This window comes from Olea europaea, chromosome 23 (genome assembly GCF_002742605.1).
Source record: "Olea europaea var. sylvestris chromosome 23, O_europaea_v1, whole genome shotgun sequence".
NCBI classification, from domain to species: Eukaryota; Viridiplantae; Streptophyta; class Magnoliopsida; order Lamiales; family Oleaceae; genus Olea; species Olea europaea.
In genome coordinates, this window is record NC_036259.1 from 8,011,377 (window position 1) to 8,025,796 (window position 14,420).

At 33.9% G+C, this 14,420-nt stretch overlaps 1 protein-coding gene across 9 annotated transcripts; it reads left to right on the top strand.

Annotated features, from left to right (window-relative positions):
* The first annotated feature begins 2,350 nt into the window (after positions 1-2,350).
* Positions 2,351-13,164, top strand: LOC111372280 (ACT domain-containing protein ACR3-like). Of its 9 annotated transcripts, none has more exons than XM_022994530.1 (9): positions 2,351-2,775; positions 6,097-6,249; positions 7,686-7,765; positions 7,999-8,062; positions 8,265-8,379; positions 8,969-9,036; positions 10,128-10,745; positions 11,522-11,626; positions 12,568-13,164. In XM_022994530.1, the coding sequence occupies exons 3-9, from the start codon at positions 7,695-7,697 to the stop codon at positions 12,886-12,888; spliced, it is 1,362 nt and encodes a 453-aa protein (XP_022850298.1). In that variant the 5' UTR covers positions 2,351-2,775; positions 6,097-6,249; positions 7,686-7,694; the 3' UTR covers positions 12,889-13,164. The 9 variants fall into 9 exon arrangements, with proteins under 9 accessions (XP_022850298.1, XP_022850299.1, XP_022850300.1 ...); XM_022994532.1 differs by having other exon boundaries at positions 2,352-2,775; positions 6,097-6,318; positions 7,686-7,766; positions 8,018-8,062; XM_022994529.1 differs by having other exon boundaries at positions 2,352-2,775; positions 6,097-6,318.
* The last annotated feature ends 1,256 nt before the right edge of the window (positions 13,165-14,420 follow it).

Consider the following 14,420-nt stretch of genomic DNA (forward strand, 5'->3'; position numbering starts at 1 on the left):
TTTAGTTTGATTCATTTCCATAAATTAGCTTTTGAATTTGCATAATTTCATTTATTTGAGTGTTTGAGTCGTTTAATTAGAGAAATTTCGAAATTAGGGTTTTTAGTGAAATTAGGGCTTTTTGCATTTAGACCATATTTTCACTCAATTAGATTCGGTTAATGCTAGATTATATAGAATTGAACTACTCAATCTCTAAGGGACGATATTCGGACTTATTAAAATCCACTTTATTACTTGTTACGAACCGTACACTTGCGGTAGTTTTAAATCGAAAGAATTATTTCATGAACACGTCACATAATCAGTTAAATTCTTAAAGCTAATCTTTTGTTTTAACTGGTTTTGTAGTTCAGGAAGTTTTCACATACGGATCTTGAGTACCAGAATCGTTCTAACTTGTTTCGCTCACAACATGGCCATAAAATCCTACATCACATAATCAGTTGAATTCTTAAAGCTAATCTTCTGTTTTAACTGGTTTTGTAGTTCACGTAGTTTCCACATATGGATTTGTGGCATCAGCCTTTGATTATATATTACTAGATCTAGTAAAAGACGTCAAGAGAGACCTATAGTGAGAGTGCTGATGGTGTTGTGCCTGGAACCCATTTGACTTTTCACATGGTTGTTTGGGAGCCACATTATCAATCCCGAAAGTTATAATGAATGAGATGAAAAAAATTAAATGTGCACATCAGCACTTGAAAACACAGACTTACGGTGATTCACATAGCGTAAGAGTTGCTTCAGCTTACCGGTGTTGATTTTTCCCCATGATCAAGGAGAATTACAAGATTTTGATCATACCTCTCCTCTTTCTCCCACATGGAATAGACGAATTCTTATTTGTAGGGTAGGAAACTAGGTCGATTCACTGTCAAGGTGATAAATAAGCAGGTATACTCAGTCCTCCAACGTTCAGACCACAGTAGTTATCCTAAGTCCCAAAAGAAATCATCAACTTTAATTTAGTTATGTTGAAAGACAAGCTCCATGGAAAAAACTAATGTTATTTAGCATTAGCCTGCTAGACAGACTAGATGGGCCTCCATTGTCACCTAGACGGGTGCTATGCTGGATAGCAGTATTTGTAGTGAAAATTCATTTTCCATTATTGCATTTTTGTTTTCTGTTAGATTTATTAATTGGATAGATTTGTATATTTATCAATTTTGACAGTGGCCGCTAGAAACAAAGTTCTACATTAGAACCTGTATATAATTAAATTCGACACATTAAACATTCAAAAAAGGTGTAAAATAAACTAAACTATCAACCATCATGATATATCTGAGTTAGAATGGAGTACTCTTGAAGCTTATTCATGGCCTATCTTAGAGGCAAATTGAGATCGAAGTCTACCCACTTGTTACAAGTAGCGTAGTTACGTGGTACGAGTAGTTGTATGGTAGTGAGCTTGTGAAATAAAACTCTTACACCAGTAAATTTACTCTTTTCTTCTTTATTTTTTGTTTAAAAATAAATCAAAATATTACTTTATTCTATAGGGTTGGCAACGGGGTGGATACCCACCAGACATTTTCTGGCCCTTGTCCCGTTACCCGTTTAAGGTGAGGTGGGATGACATGGGGCAATTGCCCCATTTACGTATGCCTTTATTATTATTATTATTATTATTTTTATAGTTTTTGTTAATTCATTTTATTGCCCTCGTTCATCAATAATATAGTTTTTAAAATTTTTAAATAATTAATTTATTTTTAAAAGTTAAATTATTCGAATATATTTGGTAAATTAAGATTTTTATTGTTTATCATATTTTTTAGATAATTTTCGTTGCCACTTCTATTAGAATTAATGAAATTTCATAGAGTTTTTATTAAAAGTATTGAATTCTTAAAATAATAATAATAATAATAATAATAATAGTAATAATAATAATAATTAAAAAAAATAAACTAGGTGCGGTACTCGTTACCCTTACCCTCTTTGGGATGGAATTCCCCGCTCCGTACCCGACTGGATTACTCGATTAAACAGGTAACCCTTGTCCTGATCAAGACGGGTTACGTGTCCTGATCAAAGCGAGCTCTACGGATATCGAATTTAATGGATATTTTTACCATCCTATTATTCTAGAGAATGTGACCTAACTCGATTAAAAGTTTTGTTGGACAATCCGGCAAGTTGGGTTGATTAATCAGGATATTTTATTCGGATATTTTTTTAACTTCATGTTAATCAGGATTCATAAGTAATAAATTAGGACAAACACGACATAGTGCATGTGGGGTCGAAGTCATTAGAGCCGTTGCCAATATGAAACTATAAAGTTTATCCCATTACTACCTTAAATCTCTAGTGTTTATCTTAGTAGACTCCTTACCATTCATTCCCATTATCTTTACAGAGAGAGAGACAGGGGAGGAGAGAGTGAATGGTGTCAGCTTCTAAGGTGAATCATACGCAAAAGCCATCTTGGTAAAGGATTAGGCCTTGTCCTTGGAGGGATGGACCTTAATGCTCTCAATTGGAAGCAGCCCTAGCCTCTGTCCGGCCGATCATTCCGCTGGCATCTCGCATTCACGACCCCGTTTGACTGCCGCTCGGGGAAAAGACCTTTGAAACCTAAGAAACATAGATAGGCTCAACTCTCAACTACGGAACAAACACCGAAACTTTACGACAGCGAGGAGAGAGTGAGGGGGAGAGCGAGGTTTTATTCTCATTCTCATATGCTCTTAGCCCTCTACCACCCCCACCTTCATTTATCCTAACCCAGCTACCTCAATCTCCATTTTTCGAACACAGGTCAGTCAATTTTCTCTGTTTGTTTATGTATGCGGTGCAGTGTTTCAGTAAATTATACTCTTTTTTATGCTTATACACGTCTCAAACGGAATCCTGAAAATAATTTGTATTTAGTTAATTTTTTCAGTTGATTGTACTGAACAATTTGGAGTTTTTCGTTCTGGGTTTAATTTGATTTTAGTCTATAAGAGGTAATTTATGGGTTTTGAAATTTTGTGCTTTTGGATCGAGATAAAATTGTTAAAAGAAAAGAAATCAAATTTAGTTTTTCTCAAGTTCATTGCTGATTATTCTATGATAAATTGGGTCAGAACGAATGTCTACCAGAATCAGCTCTTTGTTGTGAAAGTGCATTTATAATTTTATGTAGCTGTCTTTTCATAAATTTGTTTATCATCAATAGTGTAGCCACTTGATTTTGTCGCTTTATTGAATGATAAATTGATTTTCTTCCGACCGACGGAAGATGTTGTCGTCTTCATAACGTGGTGGGGTCCTCTTATGGGGGAAGGCTTTTCTTGTCCATGATGAGTCATTGCTTTGTCCTATTGTCTTGACGGCAACTAAGTTGTGCCAAAAATGAAGTTAATTATTTTAGAGTTTCTTTGATAACTAAGGAACTTACTTATTTCAAATTTAGATATTAACCAAAAAAAATAAAATAATAATAAATAAATCATTTAGTTTATAACTTATTTATTTTATAACTTATTCACTTGTAAATATTTTTTTTAAGCCTACCCAAATATGCACTATTCTTCAACACACATCCTCATGTGTATGCCCTATTTATTTTCGTGTGCACCATTTTCCATGAACAGACAGTAACGAGACTTGAATTTAAGACCTCTATTTTCTTTAATACCATGTCTATCTCATCTAAAGGTGTTAAAAAGTTTAAAACATTTTGAAGAGGTAGCTAACAAAAAATTGATTTAGGTTGTTAAACACGATTTCATTCTTAATGAGTTAACCCAAAATGTGACAAATTTGGGTCCAAGAACAGTGAAAGTTCATTAATTTGATAGTTTTCCACTTTTTTCTTCTGTTTATAAGTTATTGAGCCTAGATCCATGAATTTGCATACAGTTGAGAACTGAAGTATGTTCAACTTGTTTAACCATTGAATGGATCTCAAATGAGGTTTTGTCAAGTTAACCATGAGCCAACCTTCAACGGACTTAGTTTATCTATCTGCTTTACTCTCGTTAACGTGCATTGGATGAGAATTTACCCAGTAGTGGATAGAAACTGTTTGATTTATCTGTGACTGTGAGCATAAAATGATGTCCAAGATTCATGGCACTGTGTGAATGGATCATGACATTGAACTTGAATGTTGCTGATAATACTCTTACATCTATGACGAATAAAATTTCTATGAAATGGTGCCCATCTGATTCCATTTGATAAGGAAGATTAAAAGGATTCAAAATTCGACCCTAATTTCTAAGTTCTTCAGATTTTGATGTGGATAATAATATATTTGTACCTACCACAATCACATAGTCTACAAAATTTTATATGGTTGTGAAACACGATGTCATTTCATAGTATACCAGTTTGACTAAAAGTTAAATGATTGAAGGGGATTAGGTGTAATGTTTTAATATAGTGGAGATAGGTGCTTCTTACTTGTACTATTTGAATTGTCCCTAAATATTGAAGATTAAAGAATCTAACTACGAAATTCATCTTAATCTAGTTGGATCAAATGCTTCTTCCTTTGTCAGATTTAAATTGTTGCCATTTGACTTTTTTGTCAATTAGACCTTTTCTTGGAGATCATAATTTACATAGCCCTGTTTGAGCCTCATTCTTTCAAAATTATTTTTTTCTCAAACTCATTTTCAACCACACATTCTCCCAATTAAATAATTTTATACGTAAACCCAAAATTTTTCCTATTTTTTAACACATTCTCCAAAAAAAAATAATAATAATAAAAAAAATTCACTATTATAGAATTTGTTTTTCAACGAAAGGGGATCAAACAATCCTCAATTTTGCACGTATGGCATTGCAAAATAGTGAATCACAATCTTACTACTATTATTTGAATGATCCTAGTTTAAACAACTTAAATAACGAGAAATATCACTCCAAATAATTTGAGAATTAAGTAGTATTTTAAATATTTTTATTTGTCCATGAAAATTCGGGTTGCACATATATTGAATCCTGTTGTGTCTTTCCCATTTCACATAACTTGATTGGGTTATAGCTATTATTAACTAGGGACAAGATTATGATGGATAGGTAATTTTAACTAAGAACTTGTAGGTAAGTTTCTCTTTTTTTGTTTATACTATGTTCAAAGTCATTTGACCTTTATTTATCATCGTAGTTATGAGACCTGACCCAGTTCTTGTTTATCTTATGTTCAAAGTCATTTGAACTTTACTTATCATTGTTGTTAGACCTATCCCAATTCTTAACCTGGTTAAAGCTCCTAGTAAGCGGTTCAATGAATTAGCCAGCGGTTCATTCTTTGTAGAAAAAAGTTCATAAAATACTTTTCTTTAAAAAATTCCATAAATTTAACCATAAGTTTAATGCTAAAGTATACTCTAATTATAAAATACATTTATTAATTGAAATACTAAAATTCTCATATTTTTATTTTATTTTGTCAAAAATTGAATATAAGATTTGTACGAGTTCTTATATTTTCTTAATATTTATATAGTTCTGTCTATATTATTACTCGGTTTTTCATTTCTATTTTTCATGAAATTTCGTTTTGTTTTCTTTTTTCAAAGGCAATTTTTAAAAAAAATAATATTAAAAATTTATCATCTCAGCTAAGTCATCTATATACAATAGACTAATAGTAGATAGTATAAACAACAATAATGAGATAGCCTAGTGGAAAAGCAAGTCCTTAAAAAGTGTGAGGTCTTTGTTCAAAACTAGGGAACCCCATTTTTTTATTTTCCAAAAAACCTATTGGATATCCTCAAAACAGTCAGACCAGTGAAACCTGCTTGTAAACCGGCCGGTTCAAGCAAGTCTAATGTCCACCAGTCCAATTACACTGACTGGACCTGTCTGGGGTCCCGTTCACCAGATTTCTGGTCAGACTGGCCAGTCCTCTCCGGGTTTAATAACTATGCTTATCATATACATGTCCACATCATTCAGAACTTCTTAATTTATTCTGTTGCATCCAAAGAATGTTGAAAGTTGTTTATGATGAGGTGAAATCTTGATTTTTTTATTTTTTTATCTCAAATGTGCTAGTGATAAAATATTGTCTAGTAATTCTGTTAAAAACTTGATCATTTTTACATCCTTTGATCGCCATCTTCTTGTCTGCAGGTTGGATTACTTATCACAATGTGAGATAGATTTTGTTAAAATGTGCTGAAAGCGGATTGGATTGACTTGGACAGCTTAAGGCATGGGGAGAGAACTGGTCTAGGAAGCCTAGATAATATTGCATTATGTGAACAGGATGCGCCATCCCATACGGTAAGCACTGGTGAGAGGGAAAGAAAGCTCCTGCCTTTTGCCAGCTCTAGACTCTCTTTCCCATCGAAGGTAGTATTCAGTATTTCCTGAACATTGTGATTTTTTTATTTGATACACCAAAAATACGTTGGGTTTTTTTTTTTTTTGTGAGGATTTACAAGGAAGCCCAGTGGGGATAACAATCTGTTGCTCTAATAGAATAGCTTGAAGCCCTTACAAATAGAAACTTATCCTAAAATCCCTAAGGAGAGGCACGCAATAATACCTTAAAAGCTAACTGGTTTTAGAGCAGTTCCTTTCTTAATGTTTTTTTAGACACTTTCGGCATAGGGACCTGTAATAATTTTCTTTCTGTCTTTCCTTTTCTATTTTGTTTGATGGTTAAGACTTCATTCCATCTAGGCCATCAGAATAGGAATTAGATAATTTTGACATCAAAATCTGCTTGGACTTTCAATCAACAGCAAGAGCCAAATAGGCTGTGATTTGTCCTGCACATGGGCAAACATTAGAATGCCCAGCCACCAGAAAGGGGGGGGAAGGTTGCCAGGAGCACTCTGATGCTTAAATTAAGCTATGGTTACTCTTAAGTTTACGCTTACAGTAAGTGGAACAGAGTGAGTTTTGGCTGACTTAATAAATTTTTTATACCTCGGCTTCAAGTGTTGCCTTTGTATTTATTGGGGAATGGAATAGTCAAGTCATCGAGTGTAGCATCCCTAGAGTTTTGTACAAGAGCGGTTAAACCCATGCTGGTGTAGGTTGAACCGGTGGAGATGTTGGTTCAGATGTGGACATGACCTTGTCTTGACCATAAGTCTAACAAAGGGCCTAGGAGCCCCTCAGCCACAGATGTTCGTCTGCTCTGCTTCTCAAATCTGCCTGCCACTAGTGATCGTCCTTGGTGGGGTGGATAGTATCCCTTTCTTAGTCAGCTCATTTGGGTCCCCTCCATCCACCCAACCCTGAGACTACGTGCTTTCCCATGTGAGGTAATAGTGCAAAAGATACAACTTTAAATGCTGCACAAAAAAGATTATGAATTTAAGATTATGCTAAAATTATAATGGAATAAGATAGTTGCATAGGCCCATGGAAAAATGGGATGATGACTCAATCTCACTAATGATGCACGAAGCAATGCCTTGATGCAAGAAACAATTATGTTACCAGTATTTATACAAGCCATTCATCCCACAGATTCTGAACGGAGCTTTCACCATTTAAATTATAATTTAACAGCATTCATCAGGAACTTTACATGTTTCTTGACTTTTTTCCACAAGTCACTTGTGTATAATTTTCAAAATTCTATCTCTTTGCCCTTTAAACATGTTCATTTTCTTTGAAGGAAAATGTGTTAAAATTTGCATCTCTGCTGCTGATGAATGTTGTATGACATGTGTCATAGTAATCTATATTCTGTCTTGATGCAGAGAAAGACAATGGCTAGGGATTCTTGGCCGTACTTCGATCCTGAGTATGAGACGCTGAGTATCAGAATAAACCCTCCACAGTTTAGTTCCTACACTTCTATCCTCTCTTTACATCTATTTTAAATGTTGAGTGTTTTCCTACTTGTTTTATTGGCCATCTTATATGCAATGAAACCCAGTTAAAACTAAACTGATTTTGATTGATATATTACCTTATTGTACAAGCTTGAAGCATTTAATACGTAGTTATGTAATACTTGGCCATTTAATTTAATTTTTGCAAGACTCAGGTGTTGCTGCTATTTGATTGTAGTAACTACTCGTCTTTCACGGTTTCTGTGGACAATTCTAGTTGCAAAAACTGTACTCTTGTCAAGGTAATTTCTCAGCCTCTATAAGAAACTATATCCACTATGACCAGGCACCCTAATTCTGCTGTACATTTTCACTGTGGGTGTTCCAATTTATGTGTGTGTAAATAGGACCTCCACTATGATACTTGTGTGCATAAAAAAGCACAAATCTTCCTTCTAATTTCTTACTAGAATAATGAGATGAAGGTTTTTATGTAACACTTAGGTTGACAGCATGAACAAGCCAGGGATACTGCTGGAAGTGGTGCAAATTCTTAGTGACCTTGATCTCATAATTACCAAAGCTTACATCTCCTCAGATGGTGGTTGGTTTATGGATGGTATGAGTATAATTTCTTATTACTAATTCCTTCATAATATACCTTAAGAAAGCAGCACCACTTTGTGCTTAACTATATTCTCCCTTGTAACATAAAGAAATCAGTTGAAATGGTTTAACTTATCTCAAAGTGTGAGCCTTAGTGGCCAAATCAACTATCTACAGTAATGGTGGTTTGTTATCTTTAACAACTTTGAAAAAATTCTGTGCACTCATATGCTAGTATTGTTTTAGGAAATATAAAAAAAATTGAGACAGAACTACTGAGATGAATGATATAATATCAATTGTACAGTCCTTTTGTCTTCGAATTACAAAAAGGAAGATCCTCTTTATAGGGTTACAATTAACTAGAACAGGAAATGTTGCACTACAGTAATTGTGCTATCAAAGTATTAGGGAACTATTCAAATGGGACCTGAAAAATATGACAATCACAGAGATTACAAGATATTTTTCCACATCTAGCAATGCCTATTTATATATAAACGGATAGGCACATGCAATAGGAGTAACAAATTTGGCAGCTCATTTAGAGGTATTCTATTCAAGGCTTTCTTTTTATTCTCTCTGCCTTTTGTTGTCAACAGTTTTCCATGTCACTGATCAACATGGGCATAAGATTAGCGACAGAAGGACCATTGATTACATAGAGAAGGTATGATCTATTGCATTTTGGATATTCTTTTCTTTGATTTCATGTTCAGAACAGAGATTCTACCAACTGGGTTGACAAAGAAGTATAGTAATATTAGTACAGGTTCTTATCAAATGAAATACAATGTCTCTGAAATGTCGTTTCCAAAAAAAAAAAATAATAATAATAAAAAAATAAAAAATCATTAACTTCCTTTTTACATGGCTAAAAGATAATAGTTCTGTAGTTTTAATTATTTCACAAGACATGAAGCAGAAGACAATTGAAGAGAAACACATTGGATAGCAACATCAATACATTAGTTAGTATATAGCTTAAATCCAAGTCAGCTCATTTTTCCAGGAAATACAGCAGGTATTTTCTTTTTATAGCCCTTACCTCACTATATTTGTTCTCCTAATGCATAATTATTCATGTCAATCTAATCAAGTTCATGGTCAGGAAAAAATAGGAGCGTAGTGTAAGCAAAGAACTAGTTTTGACAATTCTCAGAAGTGCAAGAGCCAAGTCCTGATTAGTTCTCATTCACTTTTGCTCTGAAAAATTGGGCAGACTAATTTTCTTTAAGTCATATACTTTTCATATCCCAGACAGCTGTGCTATGTGGTGTATGGATAATGATGCTTCTCTTGGAGCCCAATATTGATGTCTACTCGCTAAATTATTTTTCAAAAGATAGATTATACATTTGTATTTGTTAAAACATAAGGTTATATATAAATTTGTTACATGTCTAATAACTTAAGTTTTTAAATAAGATGGTTCAATATAATATAGGAGATGGCGAAGGTCTTAAGTGCAACTTTTGAGGTGATCCATTTATGAAAAAATGTACACATGTAAGCCTTTTAACGAAAATCCGAATTTGGGTTGTGCACGTGAAGGAATGTGTTAAAAACATGATTTAAATAAATAAACATGTCCCATTTCTATTAGATTAAGCATTTAGACAGTGGTTCAAGGGTCCTGAAAGGAAGAGTACATTTGGTAGCCTGAATGTATGGCTAAACTCTTTCTCCTTTGGCAACTCAGATGAAATATAGATTTTTTTTTTTTTTTCCCTAATTTCCTTTTGAAATATGTAACAATAGGCTTTAGGACCCAAAAGCTACACGTCAGACATGTTGAAGTCTTTGCCTGGGAAGCGAGTGGGGGTGAACAATATAGGTGATTATACGGCCATCGAGCTTATTGGCAGGGACCGCCCTGGTCTCTTGTCGGAGATTTTTGCTGTACTTTCTGATCTCCACATCAATGTTGTTGCTGCCGAAGTTTGGACTCACAACAGGCGGATAGCATGCATCCTTTATGTTAATGATGATTCTACTATCCATAATATGAATGATGCATCTCGACTATCTTCTCTCGAGGAGCAACTGAAAAACATTCTTTGTGGGTGTGGAGATGATGAGACAGTGGCTCATACGAGTTTTTCTGTGGGTTCTACCCATGTTGATAGACGACTCCATCAATTGTTGTTTGCTGATAGGGATTATGAAGGTAATTGTTTGGAAACTGAACCGGATTATTCTCCTTCATTCAAACCAAATATCACAATTGATCGATGCGAGGAAAAGAGGTACTTGGTGGTCAATGTAAGGTCCAAAGATAGACCGAAGCTCATGTTTGACATCGTATGCACCCTTACAGATATGCAGTATGTTGTTTTTCATGCTACGATCTCATCAGATGGCCCCTATGCCTTGCAGGTGCATGCACCATTGTTACCTAATGAATTGATATACCGAATATCTGTGTGAAAGTTTTATGACCTTTTCTTCTTGCCAATGCTTTCTTGATGGATAAAATTTTAGTGCTGAACCATGAGAGTATTGTCAAATGGTCTTCAGTTTACCTTCAATACTAAGTCATTTCACATGTTTGGTAAGCTTAAAACATTTAGTTATAAGTGCACAAGTTTTACGGAAATATTTTTCTTTTGCTAGTCGAAGTTGGAATAGGTAAATTACTTATTTTGATAGTAAGGTAAAGTTACTTTCAAAGTAATTAACTTTATTGCTTAAAAGTAAGAAAAATATAAACATGTACTAACATGCTAGAAACAAAAAGATCAGTTAAAAGTAACTACTACCCTTTCTTAAGCTTAGTAAACGTGACTGGCTGACAAAAATTACTAAAAAAATAAATATGTGCAAGGTTATTTTTGTGTGCCTGGGAATATTTTATTTGGTGGGATATTTCATAGTTTTCTTGACTCAATGTTCATCTATTTCATGAATGAAATATTTGCTGCAATAAACTTTTATTAGACATTCACAGTAGATGTCAATTAATTGCACTAAAGTTACTTTGATTGAATATTCCATACTATTAGACTGCATAAATTTGTTTTTCTTCTCATCTAGATTTATAAGGTCTCTCTGGGCTTAATTTTCCAATGTCTTTACCTTTTGGCTCATTCTCTTACAATGATATGGATATACCTGGGCTATGATTGTGGTACCCAAGTGTTTCTGATATATAGGAATATTATATACGACGTATGGACGGTTGCACTGTAGACGTTGAAGGAGAAAGAGAGAAGGCAGTCAAATGCCTTGAAGCTGCAATTCGGCGAAGAGTAAGTGAGGTAATGGACTTCATTCTAACTTTGGGAGAAATATCGCTGACATCTTCATTTTGTGTACTTACTACTAGCTTATTGCTATCAGCTGTATTTTTACTGAACTTCGAGTTGTATTGCATTTTGACTTAAACAGGTAAATTTTTTTCGAGTAAAATCTACCAAAAAACTCAGTATCACGTATGAGCACTGCTTATCCACCGATATGCAAAATGAAAACTGAGAAGAGCTGTTAAACGAGACAATGTATATTCACATTTTGATCGAAGTCTTATATTATAGCTAAAAATTTTAACACCTTTTCTGGTTCTATACTAGTCACTGTAATCTTATAGGACATTTTTAACTCAAGTTGCATGAGAAATATGAACTTTCTTGTGCATCTCATCTACTCAGATTCAAATGCCTTGTAGTGTATACCTTGATATCACTTAAATGATACATTCGGTTTTTTAGTTCAGTGTTTTGGATCTGCATGTTTGTTAAGCTTAAAAGTCAATTAAAACTTATTTCTAAGTAACTTATTGTTTATAAACGTTTTTGGATATGCCAATTTTTTTCTTACACATCCTGATTAAGTTACTTATTTAGTTGTTTCGAAACTAAGATGACTTATCGTCTATAAACATTTTTGGATCTGCAGATTTTCTTCTTACAGAGTCCTGAATAAATTACTTGCTTAGATGTTTTGAAACTATGGTTGGAGTTAGTAACTTATTTGTTTCTAACTTTGACTAACAAAAAATCTTTACTTAAGATTACTTATTTACTTATAGGTAAATACTTTAATCTTAGTCAAACATGTATCGAAGTTAATGTTATTTACCTCTCATAATCTACATATAATCTGTTTTGTCGAAGTTTTGTGCTCTGTCGGGATTTTCAATTCTATTTTGACAAGTGAAATATGTAATGGACACACGTTACAACTTATGAAAGTCATGCAGGGTCTGAGCTTGGAGCTATGCGCAAAGGATCGAGTAGGGCTGCTTTCTGATGTAACAAGAGTTCTTCGAGAAAATGGGTTGTCAGTGATGAGAGCTGGTATTACAACTGTTGGGGATCAAGCGATACATGTGTTCTACGTGAGTGATGCTGCTGGGAATCCTGTAGATATGAAGAATATTGAAGGATTACGCCAAGAAATTGGACACAAGATGATGCTTAATGTGAAGAAAGTCCCGACAAATACGAAATCCCTTGAATCGAGTGGATGGGACAAGACGAGCTTTTTCTTTGGAAGTTTGTTGGAGAAGTTTCGTTCTTGAAAATGACTGCCCTTTGCTGAGTATGCAGAATGCATGCATTAGCGGTTTCCCTTTCAATCCTACGAAATGCTGTCTTAAGGTTTGAACTTTTATGCAAGGCAGCAAGTTTATATGGCAAATCACTGCCAAAAATTGATAATAAATGATACATTGAAATAAATAAAGATGTAGATGAACTCCCACCCCAAACCCCAAGTTCTTGACTGTTTTCAATTAATTTGAAATGTGACTATTACAGTGATATTTGAGGGATTGGATAACGCAAAATTGCCTGAATACATTTTAGTCCTATACTGCAAGTAGGAAACCTGCTTTGTGAGCTTCTCCTTGCGCGTTGGTTTCAAGATGTATTTAGGTGATTGTAAAACTGGTATCATACGAGTTTATGGACAATGCTTAAATTCTTCTATTTATATTTATATAACGAACTGACATAAAAAAAAATACTAATTAGATACATAACTATGTAGTATTCTTAAATTGTAGTCCACATATTGAACTTGATCCAATTCAATAAAAACGGGAAAAAAAATTATATTTCAAAAGAGAACTACGAACTCAAGATAATTAAAAAGGTTCACTACAGATCAAGCTGTGAATATGTTAAGTTCAATTGTCACGTGTTATTAAAAAATTAAAAAATTAAAAAATCACTTAAATTTGTAAAGAATGCAAGAAAATAAAAGGTCGAATTATAAATAATGAACGATTTGATTTATTAACTTATATCACGATCCTAACTTGAATTTTTTGATTTACAGAACGCTCAAATTGAAAAGATTAAAATATACTAACCTTTGAAATGTAACAATCTGATGTGAGGCGAAAGGCCAAAAAAAGTGGGAGCTAGTCTTGATTTTTCAGGGTTGGAGTCTAAAGTTTTACATAAATTACTATCCAAATTAGAATTTTTAGATTTTATATATATTTTTTTACTAGGTCTATATATTGAAAAAAAATTATATAAAAAAAATCAGTTTTATTCGGATACCCATGATTCTGGTTCAAATACAAAGAATTGATCCGAACCCAATTGGTTTCGATTTTCGATTCTATTCCTAATTTTTTTTGGAACCAAATCAAAACCTCTGATTTCGGTTTGGTGTCGATTTGAGAGGTTCTATTTCGATTAAAATACCCTGGCCCATCCATGGATGCTAGTCTAAAGGGTATGAATTTGATCTCTATGTCTTGTGATCGAATTTTTGACCTCTTATATTTGCATGGTTTGTAAAAATGTATGGTTTGTATGTTTATAAGCATGTTGGACACTTTCTTTTATAAGTCAAAATGATTTGATCTAGCTGGATGAATGTCGACAAATATATCTAATTCGAGCTCATTGTGGGTCTAAAAATAAGGAAAATCTATTGTGACAGGGATGGGGACAGGCCCTGCTAACAGGGGCCACGAATTTCAGATCAAGGGATGGGGTGGCCCCTGTTAGCAGAGCTGTTCCCAGCCCTATCAATGTAGCAAAGCTCCTGAAAATATAGTTTGGGCTAGGTTGGAGCTATTCGTCGACAAAACCT